Source organism: Marmota monax, unplaced genomic scaffold (assembly GCF_021218885.2).
Source record: "Marmota monax isolate L192 unplaced genomic scaffold, Marmota_monax_Labrador192_F-V1.1 WCK01_AAM20220418_F8-fsc00009, whole genome shotgun sequence".
Taxonomy (NCBI): Eukaryota; Metazoa; Chordata; class Mammalia; order Rodentia; family Sciuridae; genus Marmota; species Marmota monax.
This window is the reverse complement of record NW_026694710.1, coordinates 27,347,318-27,372,704: the sequence shown is the minus strand read 5'-3', so window position 1 is coordinate 27,372,704 and position 25,387 is coordinate 27,347,318. Positions and strand designations below refer to the sequence as shown.

Sequence of the window (25,387 nt, the reverse complement as noted above, 5' to 3'; positions counted from 1 at the left end):
TATTGATATCCTTAAGAAGGAAGCATAAAAGTTTGTACATTTTCATGAAAAAAGAACTGGGCACTGGAAAGAAGGAATATTTAGAGAATACAAAGAGCTGTTGAAAATTAAAAGTACAGTGATAGAAACTGAAAATGCAGTACAAGGTTTGAAAAATAAGATTGAAGAAATCATAAAGAAAGTAGAGCAACAGAATTGAAAGAAAAAAATTGAAAATGAGAGAAATACCAGCACGATGAGCATGCCTGCAATCTCAGCTACTACTTGGGAGGCTAAGGCAGGAGGATAGCAAGTCTGAGATCTCAAAATAAAAAGCGAACCTCTGGGTTCAATCCCCCAGTACTGAAAAAGGGGAGAGAGGAGAAAGAAGGAAGGAGAGAAAAAAGAAAAGAAAAAGGTGAAAAAAGGAGAGTGGAATATTTGAAGACCAGTAAGAGGAGGTCTAACCCCTCCACACAAGGTCTAGCAAGGGCGGGGAAGACACCATCCAAGAAATAATCCCCCAACATTTCACAGCCAGTGACCCCGTTTCCAGTTTCCACTGAGTGCTCAAAGCAGGGGAGCAGAGTCGCACACTTAGCTTAAGGGCCACCAGAGGCAACCCTGGAGTCAGGGGGAGAACAGGGACTGTACAGAGGACCAGGCCCAGAGTGGCACCAGGATCCTCAACAGAAAGGTAGAAACTCAAAAGACGATGAATGAAAGATCTCAAAATTCTGAGTTAAATTATTTCTAACCTAAAATTCACACAAAATAAACTATTAATCCCGAGGGAGGGTTGAAGAAAGATATTTTTAGAAAAATAAGTCCCTCAAAGAAAGTGCTTCCCTTCCCCCTTTCTCAGAAAGCCACTTGTGTCCCTCACAAAGAGGGAGTGAGGGCTGGGTTGTGGCTCAGCGGTGGAGCGCTGGCCAGAGTGAGCGAGGGCCTGGGTTTGATCCTCAGCACCAAATACTGAACGAACAAGTGAAGGTACTGTTTCCAACTACAACGAAAGAAATAAATTAATTAAAAAAAAAAAAAAAGAGGGAGTGAACCAAGAAAGGGGAAGTGGTAGGATCCGGAAGCAGGGGATGCTACTGAGGCCAAGGGAGGTCCCAGGTGAAGGCTGTGTCCAAGCTTAGAAAGAAAATCCAGTCGGAACTGACAGAATATCTGATATGCTGGAAGATTTGGGGAGATTTGAACAGAATCTTGGCAGAATTTGGAGTTGGATTAGTAATAAAAAAGCAAAGAAATTAAGATGACATTTATTAATTCCAGCGAAAATAAGAAGGTGAGCAGGAAAGGAGAGTTACAATGAAAAGAATTGGTGTGGTATGATGACATCACGCCCTGACCCTGGACCAAGCCGAGGGCACTGTGAAGGTGCTGTCATCTGGAGGTAGCAGAAGCACCAGGAGACACCTCTGGCCATGGACCCCAGGCAGGTGGGTGCTGTGTATAATTTTGAAAGACTCATGGAACCATGGAACTCTTAAAACGACACGCACTTGTCACCCTCCTGCAAAGCAGAAACTAAATGCAAGCTACACTCAGGGGCTGCCCCCAGCTTTACCTTGGTTACTCAGCAGGACCAGAACACATGTGCCTCAGGGCCACTCTGCGTGTGTGTGCGTTCCCCCACTGAACCGTACCTCCAGCCCTTTGTTTAAGTGTTTTTATATTCGCTTTTCTTTTCTGGTCACATCCAAGTCACCACATCTGCTGGCTCTTTCTTTTATACTCTGAAGTTGGTCATCTGTACTTGTGGTCACTGCACCACAACAGGCCACCTTATCTCTGTGACATGTGGCCATCTGTATTTTCTTTTAGTATGTTTTTGAGATCTTTATTAAGTCTTTGAAGTGGCTGAGATTTACTTGAGGATCTCTCCCCGGATCGTAGCTAGGCATCTCGACATTATTTAAGAATCAGTTGGGCAGGGATTGTGGCTCAGGGGCAGAGCACTCGCCTAGCATGGGTGGGACCCGAGTTCCATCCTGTAGCACCACATAAAAATAAAGACATTGTGTTGTGTCCATCTACACCTAAAAAATAAATATTAAGAAAAAAAAAGAATCAGTTGAGGGCTGGGGCTCAGTGGTAGAGTGTTTGCCTGGCATGTGTGAGGCACTGGGTTCAATTCTCAGCACCACATACAAATAAATAAAATAAAGATCCATCAACAACTAAAAAATATTTTTAAAAAAAGAATGAGATAAGTGGTCTTCAGACTTTTACAGAATGAAATAAACAAAAGCAGCCCCTCTTCTGTATGGGTCAATTTGAGCCACGCATGGGCTCTGCAGACAGACTTCCTGGGTGCAGACCCCAACTCCTCAATGTGAACCAGAGATTTGGAGGTTTGTCCCTATGGCAATGGTGATTTCCTGGGCAAAGTGAGTGACCAGGTGACAAGGTCAGAGTGCCGCTTGGTCAGTCTCGGGATGACCCTCCTTTTACAGGCCATGAGTGAGGGGGCTGTATCAACTGGTGGTCTGGAGTGTCTGATAAGCATGTGGCCTGTGGACCTGGATTTTCTGATATGAATTTGATGCATCTATGCACCCTGTGCTTCTGAATAACTTGATAAGTCCACAGGTGGTCATTCTTACTATCACAAGAAGTAATTCATGCACCAGTTTGTGTCTTATGGTGGTGCTGAGCAGATGGTGCTTGTTCATTTGTACAACAAGGTGTGGAATCTTCCAGTTAGAGTCAGCACTTAGAGGCAAAATGGAGTAGTGAATGGGTCAGGCACAGCCTGAAAAGTGCTGCTCTGCACCCCATGGAGCCGCCTGGGAGGGCGCGGCCGGCTCTCCAACCACCTCACACCTGTCCCAGAGCCTGTTGTCCAGGTTTGGCTAGGGAAAGATCTGGGTGGCTGGTGGATTCCCTGGAGAGGATGTGGACCTTCACGCTGGGAAGACCACAGCTTCCCCTACCCTGGCTCCGTGGGCTTCCCCTTCCAGACCCCAGTGCCTTCCTGGAGGTCACGTGGATGACAAGGTGTCAGGAGGTGGGGGGAGTGGAGGGGAGAGAAGCCTTCTGTGTGTGCAGACTCTCCTCCTCCACACCGTGGGCCGGAAGCTCAACCCAGAATAGAACAGGCTGCTTTCATGTTCCAGACCTGGTTGCTGCGAGGCCTGAGAGCAGGCGGGTTTAGATGTAAAAATAGAAAAGGAGCGTGTGCGTGGGCCGGGCCTCAACCCACGGGGTTGGTGTTTTTAAACAGAACTTCCTAGGAGGGTGTGCCTCCCGCTGTCATTTTACATAGAAAATTGACCCAACCAAACCTCTTGGAGGGCAAAGCCAGCAGCCAACCAGGGCTAGGGGTGCCGGACAGTCCCACTTGGGGAAGAGAAGAGGATGTGGGGGGCTGAACTGGGAACTTCTGCTCTGTACACAGGGAGTCACGGGGGCAGGCACAGCCTGAGGACTGCTGCTCTGCACACCTAGGTGGCCTGATCTACAGGGCTCTGGCTCAGACCTTCCTCTCTGCCCTCCAGGGCTGAGCTCCTGCCAGAAGAGCTGCCGAGGTCATCGGGCCCAGCCTGGTCCCACTGTCCCCAGAAAGCCTCTGTTGACTTTGTCAGCTGGTGGAGAAGCCAGGCCTGTCCTCGGCACAGGAAGCGGTAGGCACGAGAGCACATAAGCTGGAGTTAACCACCAGGTCAGACTCTGAGCAGGACCCTGGGCTGAACAAGCCTGGGGACCCAGAGCTGACCAACAGGGCCCTGGCCCAGGGAAGGGCATGGGTGGGCATCAGGCAGCCTCAGGCAGCAAGATGAGGCTGTTTCTCCTAAGAGGCATAGAGGAGGGCCTGGAGGGCAGAGGGACTCGAGCCTGGAGTATGGCTGAGACCGGAGCAGACCTGGGGACGACAGCCTCCCCACCTCTGGCCTGCCACACAGGTTCCCGTGAACCACCCTCTGACCCTGTCCCCTCTGCTGCTCTCACCTCTTCCCAGCCAGGGCAAGGCCAGTGGGAGAGGGCCACAGTGGGAAGGTCTGGGATCAAGGAAGGCCAGGGGCCCAGAGGGGAGCTCCTGCCTGGGCCAGATCCCTGGTGTGTGTGCTTTTAGCTCAGTCTCCTGGCAAAGGACCAGCCCTGGACCCTGTCCTCACAACTGGGCCACCTCCTTCCCAGACTTCTCTTCCCAGGTAGATGGGCCCCCAGTGAGCTCACCCTCAGCCTCTCTCATGCCTTCAGTGCTCCCTGATGACCAGGGGGTTCCCAGCATGACTCCTGCCAGCCTCCCCTGGGGTGGGAACCTGCCCCTGCTGTCCCTAACCCAGCAGACTTTGACCTTGGCCCTACCCAGGAACAGCCCTGCCAAGGTGAGGCAGCCTGGTAAGAAGGTGGTTGGTCCACCGTGGGCACATCCTGTGGATGGGAACAAGTGAGAGGGCAGGTTCATAGACCCAGCATCCTCTGGATACGGGAACCCAGTTAGATAGCACTTTCTTTGAGCTTTTCAGATTTGGCTTCATCTATTCATCTATTCATCCATTAACCATTTATTGAGCTCCTACTGTATTCTGGGTAGGTGTTTAGCCCTGTGGTGTAGCAGTGGCCTGGGCCAACATAGGCCTGCCTCTGTGAGGTGACCTTGTTGGAACAACCCACCATTCAAATCCATGCCAGGGATAGGCACATGGGGGACCAGATCCCTGTGGGCCTCACCTGTGTGCCCTTCCCACGGTGCTCTGCAGAGGCTTGGTCCCTCTCTGTCCAGCCAGGGGCCTTGCCTCCCTCTGCTCACTGCACCGGACCTGCGTCCTGCACACCCTCCCCGCTGGGGGCTAAGTCCTCCTCACCCACACCTGTCCTGCTGGCTCTGGTGGGAACCCCCGAATGCCCCCTCCTTGGGCCTCAGCCTCCTGTAGCTCCTCACTCTGACCGCTTCTATGAGCCATCCTGGGCATCAGCCAGGGCTCCCTCCTCCAGGCTGGGGTTGGGCTGCATGGGAGGAGAGGAGTGGCCCAATGGTCAGAACCTCCAAGGTGGAGGCTGCGCCTGTCCCCATTTAGCCTCAATGCCCTGTGTACTACAGCAGACTTGCATTGCTGGACATTATCCTCTGGGCAGTGGGTCCATCCAAATACTGCAGTGAGCTTGGTCGCTGCCTCTGGACTCCCAGCCTGGCATCTGAAGCCAGCTCCATCCCCATTGGTGCTCCTGAGGGGGCCACCATGTTTGGCTTGGCTCTCCTCCTCTCCTGGTCTTGGTCCTCCCTCCCCACCACCCTGTGGGGACAGGACACTCTCTGTGACTCAGTGACATCTGCTCACATGTCCACTTGCCCCCTTCCATGAGCCACAAGGATGGGGATTTCCCTGCATGTAGGGGGTTTCCAGGGCCTGGCAGGGGGCAAGACCCTTGGCTGAACTGGACACCCAGGCCTTGTGTGTCCAGACCTGAGGTCACAAGTGCTGGGTCATGAGCCCAGGAGTGAGGCAAACCATGTGGGGTGCTAGTGGGGGTACCCAGGAGGCGTTTCTGAGGGCTGGGAGAGCAGGATTTGGAGCAAGGCAGCCTAGTACCCAGCTCCTGGGCCCTGGAGGGCCCAGCAGCTCCTATCTCCTCCTCCTCTCCCAGGACAAGTTAAAATGGTCCAAGGCAGGAAGTGGCAGAGGGTCACAGGCAACTCTAGGTGGGGTGAACAGAGGGAGACCTGGGTAGCCAGGCACATGAAACCTTGCTTTGGGACATAGGCAGGCAGCTGAGAAAACTAGCATCAGCAGCCTGCGCAGGCTCCCGAGTCACTGGGGTTCAAGTCCAGTTCTGAGAGCTAGGCTGCAGGTGAACAGGGCAGCTCTGGGCTGGGCCAGAGAGTGGTTTCAACCCTGAGGGCTAATGGGCTTCCCACCAGCTTCTCCCATGTGTCCCCAGCAGCAGATGGCCCCTGTCATCTCACACATGGGGAAACTGATGCCCTGTTGGCTAAAGGCTCCTTTTCTCTCCTGCCTGCACCCTCCAACTCTGGTGTGCCTGGTCTCTTGTCTAGGCTCAGGGTCTGGCCACTAGTTTTCTGGTCACTTCCCGTCCCACCAACCTAGGTAATCTCTCTGACCCCAGTGTGTCTCACCAGTAAGGAGGTATATCCAGGAACCAAGTGTCCCCTTCTGGAACTGGGAACCAGTGCTGGGCAACCTTGGGATAGGTGAACAGTGACTGGGCCCATTCTCAGCCCAGCTACTATCCTGGACTTCCCCTCGATCTAGTCTGTCTGCCAAGGCCATCAGGTGTCTCAGCCTGGACCATTCTCACCCAGTCCTTCACCTGCTGCTAGTCAGCCCCTGAATGTCCCTGTCCCTGCCTGCTCTGGAGTGGCCATCCAGTCCCTGTCTCTGCTGCCCTGCCACACTTGGGTCCCTCATGCCCAGCACATCAGGGCAGATGTTGGTTGGCCTCCCATCTGGGTAGGGCCTAGCCCCTTGTCCTGCCCCCAGCTCCATGGCCACCAGCCATATCCTGTCCTTCTTCAAAGCTTCCTGGGCTCTGGGATTCAGGATCCAGTCCCCATCCAGATCAAGTTTAAGCAGTAGGTTGCTTCAGTGGAAGGCTCCAGTCTTCCACCAGCTCAGCAGGCCCCACTCATCGCCCAAGGACACCTCCTCTCCAACACCGGCCTGCTCCTGAGGGCTCTCCCAGGAAGTCATTTCTTCCTAGGAAACCCCTTTCCCCCAGACCCCTGCCCCTAAACAGGGTTATCTGGGTCTGCAGATGGATTTGTGCCCCACCTCCTCCCCACCTGGGCAGCAGCAGAGAGGCCTTGGTGCTTCAGCTGTTGTCTTACTGCAGTGGCTGAGAAGTGTACTGGAGGCTGTCTGGAAACAAGAACAAAAAAGCCCTCCCCAGCCCTCCCCAGTGCCCCATCCTGACTCTGGACCTGAGTCGGACCCACTAGGCAGGGTCGCTGTCTCCCCCAGGGTCAGGATCAAGGGTTGAGAGGTGGCCAGGCCTCCTCCAGCGGGGGCCCCCAGGTTCGAAAGGTGCGGGGATGTCATGGGGGGAGACACGCAGGAGGTTGGCACTGTGTTGTCATGGTCTCGCGCCTGCATTTAGTGAGCACCTCCTGTGTGTCGGACGCAGACCCTGTGCTTAAGCAGTGCCCACCTTCTTCTCTCGGCGGGGGCGGGATGTGGAAGGACCAGAACTACCGGGATTGCTAGCTCAGCCGCGGTGTCGTCAAGGACTGGGCCCAGAGGCCAGGGGGCGGGGCGCCCGAGAGGAGTGGGGCGGGGCCTGGGCGGGGTTTACGCCCGGGAGGCGGAGCCTGCAGGGCAGGGCGGCGGGGCCGGCGGGGCCGGCGGGCGGAGCGCCTGGCAGCGGGCCGGAGCTGCGGCGCCGGCTGCCGGCCGAGCGCTACCCGGACGTAGTCGCCGGGCGGGAGGAGAACTCGGCGGTAAGGCACAGCGCGCGTCTCGCCGGCGGGCCCTGGCGGGCGGGGTGCGGTCGCGTCCCCCGGGCTGGCCGGGTCCCGGGGCGGCGGACTGACCTGGACACTGCCGGGGGAAGCGCGGAGCTGGGTTTCGGTTCCGGACCCCAGGGTGGGGACAGTGTGTCGCGTCTGTCCCGCGTTCCCCCCGCCTCCCTGGCAACTGCCTGCCGCTGGGTCCCCTGCGCGCGACCACCTGGCGGGGCCTCCACAGGCTCAGGTGGGGGTTTGCTCCCATCTCTTTCTGTCATCCAAGCTTTGCCCCACTGGCGCGGAGTTCTGAGTCTCCGAGGGATGGCCAAGTCGGGGCCTCGCCCCCTCTGGAGGGGTGGAGAGCCTGAGCCCTGTGCTGCCCCCTCCACCACCGTGCGTGGCCCGAGTGTGCTCAGTGTGCTCGTTCCTTGATAGTAGTGCCTCCCATTTGAGCGACCATGCCGCGTGCCCCTATGAGGCCAGTGAGTGCTCCAGATGGGTTGCCTCATGAACAAGGGTGTGTGGTCTTGCAGGCTGTGCTCATAGCCAGGACCCTGCTCAGGAAATGTTCCGCTGTGACCATGACGAAATGTGTGGAATTTTTTCACAACGGTCTTGAGGGCAGAGCCCTGGGTGCTGTCCTGGGCTGGGAGAAGGTTCCTGGTTCAGGTCAGCCTGGCATGGCTCCAAGTGACCTGGGCAAGACTGCCAGGCTGCCTCAGGCCCCGCAGGGTCAGAGGGAGTGCTGAGCTCCACTGCTTCCTCTGTCCTTGACCCAGACACCCTGGCAGGGCCCCAGTGGAAGCCCAGCCTTGGGGCCACATCCATTGCTCCTCTGCTGGCAGAAGCAGGCCTGGGATGGAGGCTCCAAAGGGCTGAGGACTCTGTTCACCTCCCCTTCCTGCCCCCTTTGTGCCCACTAGCTCCCTGCCCCATGCTAGAGTACACCCTGGAGATGGTCAGGCCAGAAGGATGGACAGGTGGGCAGTCCAGTCCAGAACTGGTAGCAGGATCATCTGGGAAAGGGTGATGATAGGAAACCTGGCCTCTCTGGGGAGTCTCCTGGGCCTAATGGGCAGGCTCACTAAGCAGGCTGGCCTGAGGGAGACAGAAGAAGGGATCATGGGCTGCAGGTCTGTTGTGGCCCTTCCTGTTCACATGGACAGAGGAAGTAGGGTGATGAGCCAGCCCCAACTAGCACCCCCACTTGGAGGCAAGCACACACGCAGGTCTACAGATGGGAGGCCCAAGGGTCAGGAGAGAGAAGATAGCCAGCCTTGGCCACAGAGGGGCTGGAAGGAAGAGCTGGGTTCGAGTCCAGGGGTGGCTACTTGCCAGCTGCATGTCTTGCCTAGGAGCCTCCCACACTGAGCCTCCATTGGCTCATCTGCAAGACCAGGTGGTGAGCTTCCAGCTCGGGGTATCTGAGCACCAAGGACTGCTGGTGGCATGTGGTTGGCATGGAGTGACTGTGAGCCACTGGGGGTGCTTTCTCTGGTCCTAGGGCTGCTCTGTATCCTGGCCAGACAGGGCCAGCTGGGGTTAGAGTAGGGGAAAAGCCAAGCCTGGAGAGGCCTGGGGCAAAGGGCAGGCTTCCAGGTTCCTGATGTGGGTAAAGCCCTGAGTCCATAAAGAGTGGCTGGTGTTGGGGAGCTACTTGGGACCTCCCCGGTTCTTTCCTCAAAGCTCCATTGTGGAGACACCAAGGGTCAGTGACTGTGGCAGACCCTGCCCTCTTCTCCCTGGCCAGTGGCCTCAGAAAGTCCTGGGCACTTTCATCTCTTTGATAACCTCAGGTGGTTTGTGTGGTACTGGGGGGAGGGAGTAGGTGGTTGGGCAGAGGTGGGCAGCTGGGGAGCTGGGGAAGTTGAGGTCTGCAGGCAGGAGGAGGGCCTCGGAGCAGGGTGGGCAGGCACAGAGGCAGGGATGGGCTGAGCCAAAGCAGGGAGTGATAATGAATCCGGGTGACTGGAGTGGCCTGTGTACACCAGGTGTGGCAAAGATGTGGAGGGGCCTGGAGATCAGTGGAAAAGCCCTCCAAATCCTGGAGTCCTCTCCTCCGAGTAGGCCTCTGGGTCCCTCCAGTTACCATTAGGGAGAGGACAGGATGAAGCCAGAGAAAGCATATGCCTCTGGGCCTTGGTCCAGGAGACCTGAGCCTTCCAGGCAGATGATGCTTCCCACCCTGTTTTCTGGACTGTAGATCAGGGGCAGCAGTCCTGGCCTGGGCCACACTGCAGGACTCAGGCTCAGTGCTGTCCTGGGCTGGGAGAAGGTTCCCAGCTGCTCATGAGCTCCAGGGGTGTGGCCTGTGACACAGAGGGCCAGCTCAGGGGCAGCTTGGCTCAGAGTGAGTTCCTCCTGGGCATGAGGTTGCGTGGACTTCCAGGAGGGGCCGAAGCTGCCCCAGCTGCCCTCCCCGCCCTCCTTCCTTCTCCCCAGGCACTGCAACTTCTGAGGTTACAGCTCCAAGGCCACCAGAGCCCCCCCTCTGCCCCCCATGGAATCTCCAGCCCCAGGATCCAGAGGTGGCTGTCCCACAAGGGTTGGCCTTGGTGGGTTCCAGTCATACTTAATTGATCCTTGCCAACTGGCCTCCAGGAAGAATGTGGTTTTGGCTGTGACAGTGGCCTGGGGAGATCTCAGGCCCTGAGGGAATGGCAAGACACCTTCGTGGTATCCACGCCCCATTCCCTGTGGCCACATTGATTCCGAGAAGTGCCCTCTGCTTCCAGTGAATCACAGGTTGTTGTGTGCTTGCTGAGCCCAGGGTGGGGCAGCCCCCCCCGCCAGCACGCCTGCTCCAGGTGGTGCTCAGCATGGCCAGGGTTGTGCTCCCTCAGTAGCAGAGGGCTGTGCCGGCTCCTGCACCTTCCCTGCGGAGTCTCAGAGCAGGAGCCATGCATGTGAGGCACAGAGCTTCTCCCAGAAACCAACGGGGAGCTGTGTCCGTGGCCTTGGGAGCAGCCTGTGTCTTTGCCCTCCAGTGCCTTGTGACATGGGGTTCAATCAGGTTTGACTCATGGGATTATCAGAACAATTAAATGAGATGCTATGAAGGAGTCCTCACTGTGGGCAGCACAGGCTCGGTGAGAGGCCTACCAAGGCCATATCCTCAGGCTTGGCGGGGCCTCCCTACCCTTCACCCTGCATGGGTGTGCAGTTCCATTTCGGGGAGTGTCTCAACCTGGGCACAGGTGCCTTATACTCTAGTGTCACGTTCTGTGGTATTAGAGAGCCATCCCTTTGTCCCTACTCCCTGGCCCGCCCCTGGAGCCCCGCCCATTGCCTGAGCCAGGAGTAGGGGTTGACCAAGTCCTGGTCCTCACTGCTGGCTGTCCCTGACCTAAGTGGGAGAAGTCAAGGGCAGTGTGGGGCAGAATGCTGGGGAGGACCTTGGCTCTGCCTCACAGCCTTGGGCGCAGGGCAGCACCACGGCCTGCCTCTGGGCAGAGCTCCTGCAGCCCTGTGCCCTTCTGTGCTGGTTACCCGTGCACCCGTTCAGGATGAAGCCCAGGCTGCAGGAGCAGACAGGCCCACAGGCCAGAGGGCAGGACTCGCTGGCCGAGGCCCACAGGTAGCAGCTCCGCCTGTCTGGCTCACCTTGCCCTTCTCCCTGTCAGAAGCAGTTTTTGTTCAAGATATGTGTCCTTCCTGTTTAGTGCTCAGGGGACCCTCCTTGGCTACCCTGGCCCAGGCAGTGGTCACTGTGTGTGGTGGCCTGTCTGCCCTCCCCTCCTGCCTGGGAACTCCTGTGACACAGGCTCTGAGTGCCCGGCCCTTGCAGTGTCTGCAGGTTTCCAGGGGACAAAGGCCCTCCCAGCCTCCCTCCTGGGTCTGGACCTTCCTGCAGGCCTGAAGCAAGCAGCAGGCAGCACAGCCCTCTGCCAGGCTCGCCCCACCCGTGTTCAGCTCTCCACGGGGCATCGGAGACAAACGCACCCTGTCATCCTGGAAGCTGGGCCTGCCCAGGTTGGCGGGGTTTCCAATCAGATCAAAACAGGTTGTTGTACTGTGGCCACCGCCTTGCGTGAAGCTCTCCAAGTTTCCATCACAGGACCTACCCCTTTGCCGGCTCCAGCTGCTACCTGGCTGCAGGAACCCAGCCACTCGGGGGCCTGGTCACGGTGGTCCCTGTAGCGGTACAGCAAAGGAAGGGGGGAGAGAGCTGCCAAGCATGAGGTTCCGGGTGGTTGCACCCTGAAGGGAAATGTTTCCTTTCTCCTTTGGAAAGGTGTGTTGGGGCCAGGATTGGGGTCAGCCTGGCCTCCCCTGAGCCGCCTGCCATAGAGGGGTCCTGGGTGTTGGGTCCTAAAGGTTGGTACTCAAGGTAGGTGCCAGGAAAAGTGGGATTTGCAACCGCTGGAGGAGTGGTGGAAAAGGATCCAGAAGAGCTAGCCTTTGACCCTGACTGGACAGGTGAGGGACACAGCCTGCACGGGGTTGGGCTGGAGTGGGCAGAGGTATGCCAGGAAGTAGCCTCATCTTGTCTCCCTAACCCTAGCTGCTTCCTCCCTCCCATGTGAGGCCAGAAAAGGAAGTCCCTTCTGGAGGAGGAGGAGCCAGCGGCTAGCACTGTCCCTCTTGGTCCTCCTGTGGCTAGGCAGGTCGTGTGCGTAGAGACTGGCACTGGCAGGCAGAGCAGCAGTCAGCTGGGTGTTTGATTTTTGCAGTACTGAGAATTGAACCCAGGGGCTCTACCCCTGAGCTACACCCCTAACCCTTACTATTTTTTATTTTGAAACAGAGTCTCATTAAGTTGCCTTGAACTTGGGACCCTGCTGCCTCAGCCTTCCAAGTAGTTGGGATTATGTGCCAGTTAGTTGGGTGGGTTTGACCAAGCAGGGCAAAGGATGGAATCCCCTCTGCACAGGTCAGGAAGTGGCTTCCTCTGCCATCAGCTTCTGCTGTGTAAAACCTCCAGGAGCACAGAGGTGACTGTGATGGGATGCAGGCACCCTTTGTAGTATCTGGGCTGGACAGGGACAGAAGTGAGGCTCATGGGGTTTCCAGGGGTGGGGTTGCCCACTCAGTTGCCGGGGGTTGGACACATGATAGTGACCACTGGCAGCTGTGCACAGAGCAGGCCTCAGAGCCTCCAGAGTTGGCACTAGGCCATGAGACCTCCCTGCCCACTGGAGCTGATGGGCACTTGGGGCCTCAGCCTGCTGCTGGAGTCCCTGCCACCGGTCATCTTCACCTACCCAGTTTCAGGTTGCACCCCTGGGCCCAGTGGTCACTCTCCTCCATGAATTCCTCCCTATCCTACTCCTTGTCTATCCAACGCCACCCAGTAGGGATGGCTCTGAGGATACCTTACCCAGCACTTTGTGCCTGGCCGCCTCCAGGATTAGGACCCCCAAGGACAGCTCCTTGACACGTGGGGGAGCTGTTCCAGGGTGAGGCTATAGGGGCAGAATCTCTGGACAGATCTTCCTAGGGGTCCTCTCCAACTGAGCTCTTTCCATTCCAGACCCCAGAAGACCACCTAGGAGGTGGGGTGGGGCCGGCCTGAGGAGGTGGCTTCCAAGAGGAGGAGGGGCCCTGGCCTGGCTGCACCCCCTGTGGCCCCAGTTTTACTTGATATAAAGTTGGGGAGGGACAGAGCCCACCTCTGAGCACACCGCGATTCAGGCCTGGCTTTGAAGGTTTGCCACTTGGAGAAGGGACTATCTAAGATCCGTCTTCCCATTTTCTCAAGGATGTGACCAAGAGGACAAAGTGCTGTGGCCAGTGTTGGACATACCCACTCCAAGGGCAGGAAGTTGCTGGGGAAGAGGGTTGTGAAAGGAACTTCCCCTTGGGCAGGGCCCCTAGGCCAGGGTTCCTGCCCTCCGGGCCCTCCGGGCCAGCTGCTCCAGGGCTGCGGTCCTGAGAAGTAGGACGAGACCCACTCCAGGGCCTGTGCCAGCCTCCTCAGAGGCAGTACCCAAGGTGGTGCCCTGTGGCGCTCTGAGTGGGGCCCTGGGGAGCAGGAGGAGGGCCCAGGCCGAGTCGGGGAGAAGGGAGAGAAGCTGGCGGCTGGTTGTTCTCGACGCTCCCCTGGGGTTTAGAGACCTTGGCCCTGCAGTGAGTGGCCCAGGTGGCCCAGGGAGACCCAGAGGGGCTTGGGCAGTGAGGGGCCTCTGGAGGCCTGTGGGTGTGAGGTGTAGGAAGTTCAGAGGGCCAGGATGGGATTAGGGACCTCAAAGAGGGGCCCCTGGGGATGGGACGAGGAGGCTGACTCTGCTGAGACTGGAGGGATCTTGGGCCCTGGAGGTTCTGACTGTCCCCAGGCCAGCCACCCCCACCACCCAAGTTCAGTTGGCTGGTTTTCTGACTGATGGTGGCCTGGCCCCTGGCTGTCTCCCTGGGGAGGAGGGGGCCACACCCCACACCTTAGGCTCCACTGTTGACCTGGAGCCCTTGGGCCTTGGGGAACCAGTACTTTGTTGAACATCAGATGGTCCCACTGGGCAGATGACCTGGTCAGCCAGGCCCTGCACCTGGGGAATCCAGTGATGCCTTCTGAGGCTCCCATGTTGGGTAGGGGGGGTACAGCATGGATGGGCAGATAGATGAGAGAGCCCAGGTTTGCAGGGTCTTATGACCCTGCTGTGGTCAGGAACCCCGATTGGACACATCTGCATCTCTGACGAAGGACCAGGCCTGGAGAACCTTCTCCAGGGAACAGGCTCTGGGAATGCCCAGAAACTGTGTTGGGGCATCGTCACCTGGCCTGACCACAGGCATCAAGGAGTCTTAGGGTGACCTGAGCTGGGGACAGAAAAACAGGCAGGAGTTTGTGGGTTTGGACAGCACAAGGAGGTCAGGGAAATGTCCAGTGTGGCAGAGCACCAGGCAAGGACCTTGAGCCCTGAGGACAGGCCCAGCTGCTGTGAGAGCCCCTGGTGCTGTGTCTAGGTGGGCACTCAGAGCAGGAGGGCCGGGCACAGGGGCCTGGCCTGGGAAGGTGGACAGGGCAGGGGGCTGGCTGGAGCTGGTGGAGGAGGAGACCCATGCCCTCCTGTCCCAGGACTGGGCCAGACTGCACTGGAGGAGACTGGGGGCTGGGCTCCTCTGCTGCCCGCCTGGGCCGCCGCCAGCCCTTGTCCTCAGGGCACCTCTGAACAATGGAGCAGTGTGAGGGTGCCTGGGAATGGCTGGGTCGGCCTGGCCCCTGTGGGCCCATGCTGAAGGGTGAGGGCAGGAGCCAGTGGCCATGAGTCATCGCGTCCACTGACCAGGCCCGGGAGGCTCTGGGGTTCCCAGGCCCAGGAGGAACAGGCTTCTCTCAGTTCCCCAACCTGGGGTCTGGCCTGCTGCTCCTGCTTTGGGCCTCTCGGCACCTCTTCCTGTGCTCCTCCCAGCTGCCAGCTCCTCTGTCCAGCCAGTGCCCAGGCCTGAGGGTGGCCCAGCCTGCTTCCCTGGCTCCTTTCGCTCCCGTGGAGGGGCTGGCCTGCCTTCTGAGCCCCCTCCAGGGGTCTTAGATGACCCAGAAGTGAGGGTGTAAGATGCAGCCTAGCACAGAAATCGAGGCTCCCAAGAGCCCCCGAGGTGTGCACCTGCGGTCTCAGCTGCTCCGGGACCTGAGGCAGGAGGGTCCTTTAAGTCCAGGAGTTCAAGGCCAGCCTGGGCCACACTGTAAGACTAAGGAACAGATATAACAAAAGACAGAGAAGCTGGAATGCAGTAAACCCAGTGCCAGCTGGCGACACGTCAACATGGACAGAACACCCTGGAAACAGTTTTGAGATACTGGTGTCAGCGAAAGAGGGGAAAAGCCAGGCGTCCCGACAGAAGACACCTACCCGCCAGCGGGCGAGCGCAGGGAAGGGCCCTACTCTGCTGACTCAGCCTTGGCGGGCCTGCGGGCAGTGGGCCGGAACACCCTCTGGACAGATAGGGTACTGAGTGGGATTCCTGGGCAAGCAAAGGACCTGGGGACATAGTGGTGCCAGGAGGAGCTGAGATTGGGGGTAACGTCTGGTGACGTGGGCCCTGGTCCGTGAGCTCATCTGGTGAAATACTGCGGGCGCAGCTCTGAGGAGTGGAAGTGGCTTTGTGGGCCAGAAGGAGGCTGCCATGGCACAGGAGAGACTGAAGTGTCGTGTTCAACCAGCAGGTGGCAGGTGGGCCCAGGTCGGAGCTGGTGGCCCTGCACCTGCCCTGGGATGTCCCCCAGGTGGCAACAGTGTGGAGGGCTCATGCAGGGCCCAGCCCAAGAGGTAGCTGGCGCCCAGGCAGGGCCCCCATTTTGGTTGACCTGACCTCTGCCGTGGGCTCTGGCCAGGACAGTGGGCTGCACCTCGACGCCGCCTCCCCACAGCACACTGGGCATGAGCTTCTTGGCTTCTGCTTGCAGTGTGCCCCTTTGTTGTCCCTTGCTCTGGGGTTGGGGCTCAGCAGGGTTCCCCTCACCAGGCACCCTGCACTATGCTGGCTCTGCCTGTGGCAGAATCCCCATGAGCCTCATCGGGCCCATTGGAGGTGAGGAAGAACTTGGGGAGTGAGGAGAGCTGGTCTAGCGCATAGCACAGGGTGCAGAGCAGGGATGCAACCCAGGCCTGCGTGGAGCCTGGGCCCAGGAGCTGAGCCAGGGCAAGTCGGAGCACCCATCTGCCCATGCTGGGCACGTCATGGCCTTCACAAGTGGTTCTGATGTGCCCACCTCTCTTCCTCATGTCTGAAGGTACGCACCTTCTTTTTCCCTGACCCCAGGACCTTTGCAAAAGCCTTCCTTTGAGACGCTACCCATGTAATCTCCTTGCTTGGCTAGCTCATGTAGAAGATGACTTTCAGATCACTGGCTGACGTGTCAGTGTCTGGCAGAACGGATGTCACAAGGCTATGAGTCAGAAGAGGCTGCTTCCACAGCAGATTGGTAGCCCCCGATGGAGGATGGCAGTGGCTTGGATGCTGGGGTGCAGGGTGTGGAGTCTGCCTGCCTCTGTCCTGGTGTCATGGGAGCGTGGGTGTGGGGAAACACTTATGGGAGACAGGCCCACTGCACACTGCGGTGAGAAGCCCCCTGGTCCTGTGTGGAACGCTGCCCTGCAGCTGTCAGGAGCTGCCCGTGTGCGTGGCACTTCCTTCTACTGGAGTGTGGGACCTGCTGGGCTGGGCTGGCAGCCCTGGATGTCATGGTTCAGGAAACCGAGGCCTGGGTCCTGAGAGCCAGGCTTGGCAGGGCCCAGGCCATGGTGTGGGCCGTGCGGTCCCAGGGGGTGGGTGGCTCCAGCCTTGCTGGCTGGTGGCCAGGGTGGCTGCCCGCTCTGCCTCAGCCTTAGAGTCCCCGCTGGGAGGGCAGAGGGCTTGCCTTGGCGGCTGACGACTGAGGGCCAAGCTGCCTCCTGGCCCGGGGGTGTTCCTGGGGCTTTGGCCCAGCTACCTTGCCTCAAAAAGTGACCCCGTGCCTTGGCCTCAGCAGGTGGAGAGTCTGTCCCCAGCATGACTGATGTCGTAGCAGGTGTCCCAGGAGGGTGTGGTGGCTCTTGCCCCCTCTGCAGGAGAGCAGGCTGGACTGTGGGTTCTCTGCCCTCAGAGGAGGCTCCCTGCCCCCTTCTGGGGCTCCTGACAAAGGAGCCTGCGGGTTTCGCATCAGCCACAGCCCCGGAGACAACAGGCCAGGCCAGGCCGAGGGTGTGGGTGCATGGTCCCGGCAAGGGAACGTCCCGCCCTTGCTTTCTCAACGCAGACACTGAGGCTGGAGAGGTGACCCGGGGCCCAGCCCTGCTTCCTGGGTGCAGACAGGTTCCCCTGGAATGAAGAAGTGGGGGTACTTGGGCTGGATGACTGATTTCGTTCGGCAAGTGACCCTGTGCACTGGGCGCCACAGGCACTGGATGCTGGAGTGTAGGTGACCTGTGCTTGTGCTGCAAGCCAGTCCTGGTACGCGTGTCTCGCGGGGCACTGTGCAGGCTCTGGGGACGCACAGAAGACAGGTCCCTGTCCCCAAGGACTGATGCCAGGGTGGGACATAGCCCAAGGGTGGGAAGAGGAGCGTGGAGGCGGCGGGAGCTGGGAGGAGGTCCCACAGACAGGGCAGTGGGCTGGGTGAGGGACCTCCGGGAGGGTGGTGCCCCAGTGGCCGGCTCTGAGGGTGGAGGCGGACAAGGGACCAAGGCTGGGATGTTTGAGTGGAGCTCTGACCCATGGGGATGAGGCTCACGCGCCTCCACGGGCCAGCCCTTAGGGTGTGACAGGAAGCACTGCTGGACTCTGAGGTCCTCCGCCCCCCCCACTGGCTTGGTAACAGTGTTGCCAGTGGAATCCCAGGGATCAGATGTCCCTGGAGTAAGCCCGCCCACCACTCGGCCAGGTGGCCCATACCGGAGCTGTCAGCCCCACTCATCAGATGAGGAAACTGAGGCCCAGAGTGGGCCGCAGGTCTGGGAGGAGGGGCCTGAGTCGGATCTGCACCCTGTGCCGCCTGCTTTCTGACCACAGCGCCGTCCTGCCCACCGAGGTCCTGCAGGTGGAGCAGCACTCTGGAGCGGGAGCCGTGGGCCAGCAGGACGGAGTGTCCTGTGCTGGGCTGGGGCTCAGGTGGCGGGCAGTGAGCCCCAGGGGCAGGCTGCTCTGTGGGAACTGGGGGGCCCACGGCCACACTCGGGGGCTTTTCTCAAGCAGTTGAAGGGAAACACACCCGTGTTTGTGGTGAACTCGAGTGTGAATCCTGCACCCTGCCTCTGGCCGCTGTGGGAGGTGGGAGAACAGCTGGGGTGTGCAGCTGCCCCACCAAACCAGCCCCATCTTGCCCTCAGGCCACTGCCACCGGTCGTCAGCTGGGCCTGGCATCTCCCTGCAGCCACCACGCAGTCCTCCGGGCAGGACAGAGCTGAGCACCGAGTGAGCCAGGGAAATGAGGGCATGCTCCCTGGGGACCGTCACCAGGCCTGGCAGAGGAAGGCCCTGGTGGGTCCCCTCTGGACGAGGACAGAGTGTCCCACCATAGAAGATCCAGCCATGTCCCCTGCTTGGGCTCTGCCCCCCAGAGGCCCTCTTCCTGTACTTCCCTCAGTTCCCTGACCCCTTGGACGGGGAGGGAGGGAGTGGCATGTCCTCCACGGTGGGTGGCCCTGGGATTCCCTGGGGCATCTGGATCCCAAGCACACTGTCTTTGGGGAGACCAGACGACTCCTAGGTACTGGCACCTCTCCACTGTTCAGGGAGCAGCCTGGCACACCGACCAGTGCCATCTGGTGGCTTGTCTCACCCAGCAGAGGTCCTGAGGCAGGGCAGGGCGCGAGCTGCAGCCTCACCAGACACCAGTCCCTTGAAAGACTCTTGTCGAAAGTCCCACCACAGGTCCGCCCCGCACGTTCTGAGCTCCGGGGATGCTGTCACAGCAGAGCAGAGGTGTGGCCTCACCCTGGACCGAGCCTGTCTTTCATCTGTTCATCCACCCACCTCTTGGGCTCTAGGGATTGGGTGGACCCAGGCCCATGAGTAAGGATGGACACCATACGGTGACACTGGTGGCAGCACGGTGCCATTGATGTGAGATTCCAGAGCAGGGGTGAGGTTCTAGATGGTTCCACCAGAAAGGACAAGGGCTTTCAGTTTCTGGGTGGAGACTGTAGGTGCTGGGAAGGGGCAGTGTGGCCCTGAGTGAAGCCCGCCAGGGGCGTGGGACAGGTGAGGGGCCTCACCCCGACAGCAGGGCCAGGGAAGCAGCCTGGCTGGGCCGGGGAGGGAGGCCAGCGAGGGGCGGGCACGTCTGCTGAGGGTGGGCCGAGTGTGGCCTGCTGGGCTGGTGACCAGGATGAGAGCTGTGGGAGGCAGGCGGCTGGACATCAGGGAGACCAGCTCAAGGGTGCCCGGTCCAGCTGGACGCAGCTTCACAGAGCCTCTCCCTGACGGCAGGCCAGGAGGTTGGTCAGATGCGAGAGATGCTGCTGAGCATGCTGGGAAGGGACTCGGAGAGGCCTCTGTGGATCCGCTCTGGGACGCCGCGAAGGGCCGACCCCCAGGGCGGGAGCAACTCAGATGTACTTCTCTCATTTCTGGAGCCAGAGGCAGGCCACGCTGCCTCCCAAGGCTCCGGGGAGGACCGTCCCTGTCTGCCCAGTTGCTGGGAGAGGCTGGCCTTTTGTGGCTCCTGGGCTCCAGCCACATCACTGAGGCCTCTTCCCCATGATCACATGCCGTCCTCACCGCTCATGTGCTAGGATGGTTGTCATTGGATTTAGGGCCCATCTGGCTCAGGCAGAGTGACACCTCACTTCACTACATCTGAAGGCCATGGGGTCAGAAGGTGGACGTATCTGCAGTGGGGCCACCATTCAGTCCAGGTGCCACCAGAACCTGAGCAGGCCCTGCCCTCTGGGCCACTCCCTCCCTCTTTCCAGGACTGAGTTTCCAGGGTGGTGGGTCTTGCCTCACTGGGCAGCAGGCAGAGTGAGGCTAGAGACAGGAGGGGGCTGGCCAGCAAGAGCCTGGGCGCTGGTGGCCCAGGGCGGGCCCAGGCCCTCTGGAAGGGGTTGACTTTCCCCAGGGGGGTCTCCCACCCTTCCTGTGCCTGGAAGGCCCTTTGGCATGCTCACATCTGTAGGCAGCCAGCAGGTACCAGGCTGGCAGGGGCCCCGGGTGCCAGGAAGTGGGTCCCAGTTCCTTGACACGGGTCCCTGACTGGGGGCCAAGCAAGCGCCTTCCTCTCTGAGCCTCAGTGTCCTCCGCGGCTGAGTGCAGACGGCGACAGGGCCAGCCTCGGGCTGTGGGTGCTGAGATGAGACGGGGCTGTGAGGCGTGAGGTGCCAGGGCAGGGCGGGCTGTGCCTGCGGCAGACACCACCGCACTGGGTGTCGGCCTCACTCCCGGCAGGCGGAGGTCCTCAGAGCCCAGCGTGAGCGTGCCCTCTTCTTTTGCAGGCCGACTCTGAGCCTCTGCCCTGCCCCGCTGTCAGCTCCTACTACCTGGTAAGTGTGCTGTGCCCGGGGACAGGGGGCGGTCTCTGAGCCTGGCAGCTTGGGACATCAGCCAAGGGTGGGAGGATGGAGTGTGGCACTCAGCTGCTTCACTCAGGTGGCCCCAGTCCTTGCCACCCAGCCACACACGTCTCTGCCGGTGTGGGTCATCTCCGTGGTCCCCAGCCCAGGGCGAAGGTCACGGAGTCACCATCTGGGTTCTGAATGTCCTCTGGCTTCAAGAGTGGGAATGACATTATTGTTTGCTGCAGGGATTAAATGAATTCTGCCTTGGGAGGAGATGGGAGGGCTCTTGGAGAAACTGAGGCCCACAGCCAAGGGGCTTGCAGAGGCCACATAGCAGCCTGGGACTCCTCACCCAGCCTCCCTCTGGAAGGAAGGACTTGGGGAGGGGGTCCAACATGGGCCTGCCCTGCATGGGGGTCCCTCATGCAGCCTGATTCTCTCCTCCTGGCTGTGGCCCCAGCCTCACAGTGCTGCACCCAGGGTGGGGGCCTGAGGGGGTCGGGTGGGGGTGGGCCTCTGCTCACTTCCACCTCCTGGTGTTTATAAAGTGAGGCCCTGGGAGAGGGGGTCTGGCTCCTGCCTCTGCACAGGCCTTGTTCATCCTTCTGTGATCTGGAGAGTGGCACATCCTGGAGAGGGCTGGCTGGCTCCTGGCTCATCTCCTGGGGGCTCTCATCCCAGATCGTCACGCGGCCTCCCCAGCCTCCTTGCCTCCTGGCCTGTGAGCTTCTCCCAGCTCTGCCAGGGGGCACACTCCTTGGTGCCCCCTCTCCTGGGAACTGCCTCCGTGGCTGGTCCTGACTGTTGTGTGGCCCAGGCGCCCCTTACTTGCCATTCTAACTCCACCCTTTTGCAGAGGGAAGTACTTGGGAAGGGGTCCTCCCTGCTGACCCTCCTGTGCCCAGCCCCTGCCATCTGTCTATCTGTCATGCCCAACTTTCTCTAAAGGTGTAGGCTGCCCTTGGCCACCCAGGGCATGAAAGCTGGCACAGGCTGGAGAAGCCTGAAGCACTGTGCCCCCTAAGGAGGCCCTGGGCATCAGATTCAAGCTTCCGCCCTCCAGGAGACAGCAGGTGGTCTTGGCCACGTGGGGCCTTGGCAGCCTGGCTGGTGGACATAGCCTGGGGGACAGAAGCTGCCTCCTTCTGCTTCCAAGCTTCCCTTTCTGGGTACCCGATGCCTAAACCTGTGGGACAGCCATGTGTCCTACAGCCAGTCATGGGGGTGGTGGCAGGTGGAGTTGTTGTGGGATTATGCCCTAGGACCCCGGGAGGCAAGAACAAGACCCTCAGCTCCCAAAGGCCCTGTGGTCTGTGGCTTCTGTCACCCTCAAATCCTGCCATGAGCGTGGCCCTCGGCCCCAGGACGTCTTTTCTCAGCTGCCTCCTCCTAAGAGTCCTGTCCTATCTGTGACCGGAGCTTGGTGGAGAGGGGCAGGGACTGGGCAACCTGTGGCTTGAGTTGGAACCCCGTTTGGGCTGCCCAGCAGGGGCCGAGGTAGGAAGAAGGCTGGGCTTGACGGAAGCCAAACAGCTGGGGGGGGTGCTGAGTTCTGAGTGGGCCTAGGCAGGGGCCCATGGCAGGGTGTGCTTTGTCACCGAGGCCTTTCTCTCAAGCTGGGTGATTAGCAGAGCTGGAGGCTCTGAAGGCAGAGAGACTGAGAGACCCAGACCCACCCTGGTCTCTCCGTCCCTTGGTGTCAGAACACACAGAGGGAGCCACCTTGAAACCTTCAGGACCCTGGTGCAAGAGGCGCAGCCCTTTAGGCTTCAGAGGACAGGAGTGGGCACCGTGAGGGCCGGGGAGGGGCGTGGGGTATCAGCACTGTCATTGTATGGGGCCAGTACCCTGGGCTGTGAGGGGCTGTGTGGTTTGCTGACATGAAGCTAAGTGTGCAGAGGTGACCTGGGGAGGGAGGGACAGCATGAAGTTTCCTCCCAGGGGCACAGCTGCCCTGGAGCCCAGATAGCTGTGCCTCTGACCACAGTGGGGAACAGGAGGATGGTGAGTGGGGACTAGACCCCCCAGACAGAACAGCACTGGTAGGCTGCAGCTTTCAGGGCCTTGCTGGTGGAAGGCAGGAAGTGCTTGTTCCTTGGGGCAGCCCAGGGAACCAGCAACAGGAAGTCCCAGACCAGGAGGAAGCCCTACCAGCTACAGGTCTCAGAGGCGCAGAGCTGAGCTGTGGCACAACAAGCTGGACAGCCAGGGGCCTCGGCCTCACATGCCTGGGAGATGCAGGGTGCGGCCTCTCCCCACAGCCCCTGAGCTGCATGGCTTCCCTGGGCCCCAGGACACCAACCTCCAGCAGGTTACCGGGCAGCAGGAGAGCCATGTGCTGGGTCAGTGCCATCAGGTCAGTCGGGTGGCTGGGACCAGGGGCTCCAGAGAAGGCACTGAGGGCATCTGCAGAACCGCAGGGCTGGGCGGGGTCATGGGAGCCAAGTTCCCCCCAGGGCTGGCCTGTGAGAAGGGTCAGGCGCTGAGAAGAGTGGTCCCAGATGGGCCCAGAGGGAGCCAGAAGGGGGACCCCATGCAGGAACCTGGAGCGCCCCTGCCCTGCATCCTGCCTCTCAGCCTGCAGCCCCGGGAGCTGCGCCCCTCCCACTCCAGCCTTGCCTGGCGGCCTTGGTGTTGGGGTCCTGTGTGCGCAGTTGTGAGTTCCTGTGTGTGTGTACACGGTACGTGTGCAGGGGGACAGGCAGGGCAGTGTGGGTCCCCACTGCCCGCGTGGGACGCTGTGCTCAGGGGACCTCGGGCTCCAGGGACCCGCTGGGGAGGGGGTCTGTTCTTTGCCCCTTGGCCAGCTGTGGGCTCTCTGGCATGGCTGGTCACTGGGCCTTTCTAGGAGCATTTTGGTTTTGATTCTTTTACAGAGAAAGATTCTGGGAAGAGGAAGGAGGGGAAAGGAAACTAAAAGCCGAGTACAAAGTGGTGAGAGGCAGGGTGGCTAGGGGACTGTGCTCGAGGAACCCACCAGCTCTGCTCACCCGGCCATCACCCCAACACCTGCTGTGCCACGCGGGCAGGGTGGAGGGTCGTGGGTGCTCTGCCACTAGTGCATGTGTGTTCTGGGGAAGTGCTCCGCTTCTTGGACCCTCGGTGTCTTCATCAGTGACATGGGATGACTGTGGGTTAAGCTCTGGAGTGGCGGGGTGAGCAGTGCTCTTGCACAAGTCCTGAGCCTCTCCCAGCCTGTGTGCTTGGGGAGTAAATGTGCAAGAATGCGTGGGTCACACACAGAATTGTGAGGTTCCTGAACCCACAGGTGGGACCTGGCACCAGGCTGGGCAGGGCTGGAGTGGTTATTCTGGCCTGTGCCCAAGCGCTCTGGGGACCACTTATAAAGGGTCTTTTTGGCCCCTGGTGTGTTGTGTGGATGGTGCTCACATGAGTGCGAGCACGTGTGTGAGTGTGTGAATGAGTGCGAGTGTGAGTGTAGTGTGCATTAGTGTTTGTAAGTGTGAAAGTGTATATGTGGAGTGTGAATGTGCATGAGTATGTGGACAGGACTGGATGTGTGTGTACATGCGTGCATGAGTGTGTGTGTGTGCTGTGCACTGGGGGACCTCGTCTCTGCTCCCTCAGGCTGGGACGCTGGCCCTTCCTCGCTCTGCGGCTTCACAGCAGGGCCGGCCTAGTCTCTGTGAGCAGTGAGTCCCTGACACCGTGGTCACCCAGGGCGCCGCTCACTCACCACAACAGGCCATGTCTGCAGGAGCCTGGTGCCTCAGGGCTGCCACGTCACTCTCGTGCACAGGCTCACAATGTGCACACATGTCACATGCACACACACTGGTGTGCGCGCGTGTAGTCTCCCACTCACTCTCATGTCTTCTGTGAGTGCACCTGTGACATTAACTGGGCTTGCAGAGCTGCACCTTGCGTGTGGGCCCCTGCAGGTGAGGAGCATGCACCCTTGGGGCTCAGGGCCCCAGAGGTGGGAGCCGCAGAGCTGCGTGGGTGGAACGGGCTGGGGCTGTCTCACCAGCCTGCGCAGCCCGTCCCCACTCCAGCAGCTTCAGGGTCCTTGAGCCAATATCACTGAGGGAAGGTGCACCTCACAGGGCCACACGGGCTCAAAGCACTTCCACACCTGCACATGTGAGGATCCCGCACCTTGTAGAAGGAACCTAGCAGCCACCACCAGCTCCAGCCACTCCAGGCTGACCTGTCTCCAGAGTCCTCAGCCCCTCCTTAGGGTGTTGGGCCTTGGAGGAGTGAACTCTTCCATGCCCTTTTTTTTAAAAGTTATTTTTATAGTTGTAGATGGACAGGATGCCTTTATTTTATTTGTTTATTTATTTATAAGTGGTGCTGAGGTTCGAAGCCAGCACCCCACACATGCTAGGCAAGTGCTCTACCCCTGAGCCCAGCCCCCGCCCTCCCATGCCCTTTTTTAACAGCAGGAGATGGCGGCTCTGTGGAGGATGAGACCCAGAGAGATCTGAAGGCAGGCTCTCTCCCTCGCGACTCCCACCCACGGTGCTCCAGCCAGTACTCCCACCAGCCCAGGGGCATCCCTGCGGGTGGGCATCTGAGGAGGGATGAAACTACCTAGCAAGTCGGCAGGAAGGCCTGTGGGAGCCCCTGGGTGAGTGAGTGGCATTTAACCTTCAGGTCACGAGGGAGACTGCCTGAAGGTCAGCTACCCTCAGTGTCCCCAGGCACAGGTAGGACTGTCTATGAGCGAGGCTAGGAAATGTGGGAGCTGTGTGGCACCGTGGCCCACCATTGTCCAGACCCTCGGGCACCACTACCCGTTTCTGCTTCCAGCCTGGCCCAGCACTGGGTTCCTGGGCAGGTACTGTCCAGGCTTACCCGCTGGGGCAGGTTGGGGCCCCTCTGGAGAGGGACTATGATGTCAGCATCAGGACATTCCCAGGGGAGGTAAAGGTGGAGCATGACCTGCCCTCTTCCCAGGGTCAGTAAATGCCTCCTGAGTGCTTCCATCCTGCTGCAGGGGGAAGGCACCAGCTGGAGATGAGCCCTTCTCCTGCCTGCCCCTCCTGGCCACTGAGCTCAGACAAGGGGGGCATCACTGGCCCAACTGCTCCCCCAACCTCCCCCAGCC

The 25,387-nt window shown here is 59.7% G+C and overlaps 1 protein-coding gene across 6 annotated transcripts in view; it reads left to right on the top strand.

The window, feature by feature from the left end:
• Window positions 1–3,632: 3,632 nt before the first annotated feature.
• The window catches only part of Sh3bp2 (SH3 domain binding protein 2), a 37,508-nt gene continuing 15,753 nt past the window's right edge, over window positions 3,633–25,387 (top strand). Inside the window, exons 1-2 of one of the 6 annotated variants that reach the window (XM_046423614.2) lie at window positions 3,633–3,655; window positions 20,251–20,298. Coding sequence is in view for 2 of the 6 variants with exons in the window: in XM_046423611.2 (XP_046279567.1) it covers window positions 22,587–22,669 (83 nt within the window). In the remaining 4 variants the exon portion in view is untranslated. Of the gene's footprint in view, window positions 3,656–7,279; window positions 7,394–20,250; window positions 20,299–22,458; window positions 22,670–24,732; window positions 24,908–25,387 lie in introns of those variants that run through there. The other 5 variants (XM_046423613.1, XM_046423615.1, XM_046423611.2 and 2 more) reach the window with 5 other exon arrangements.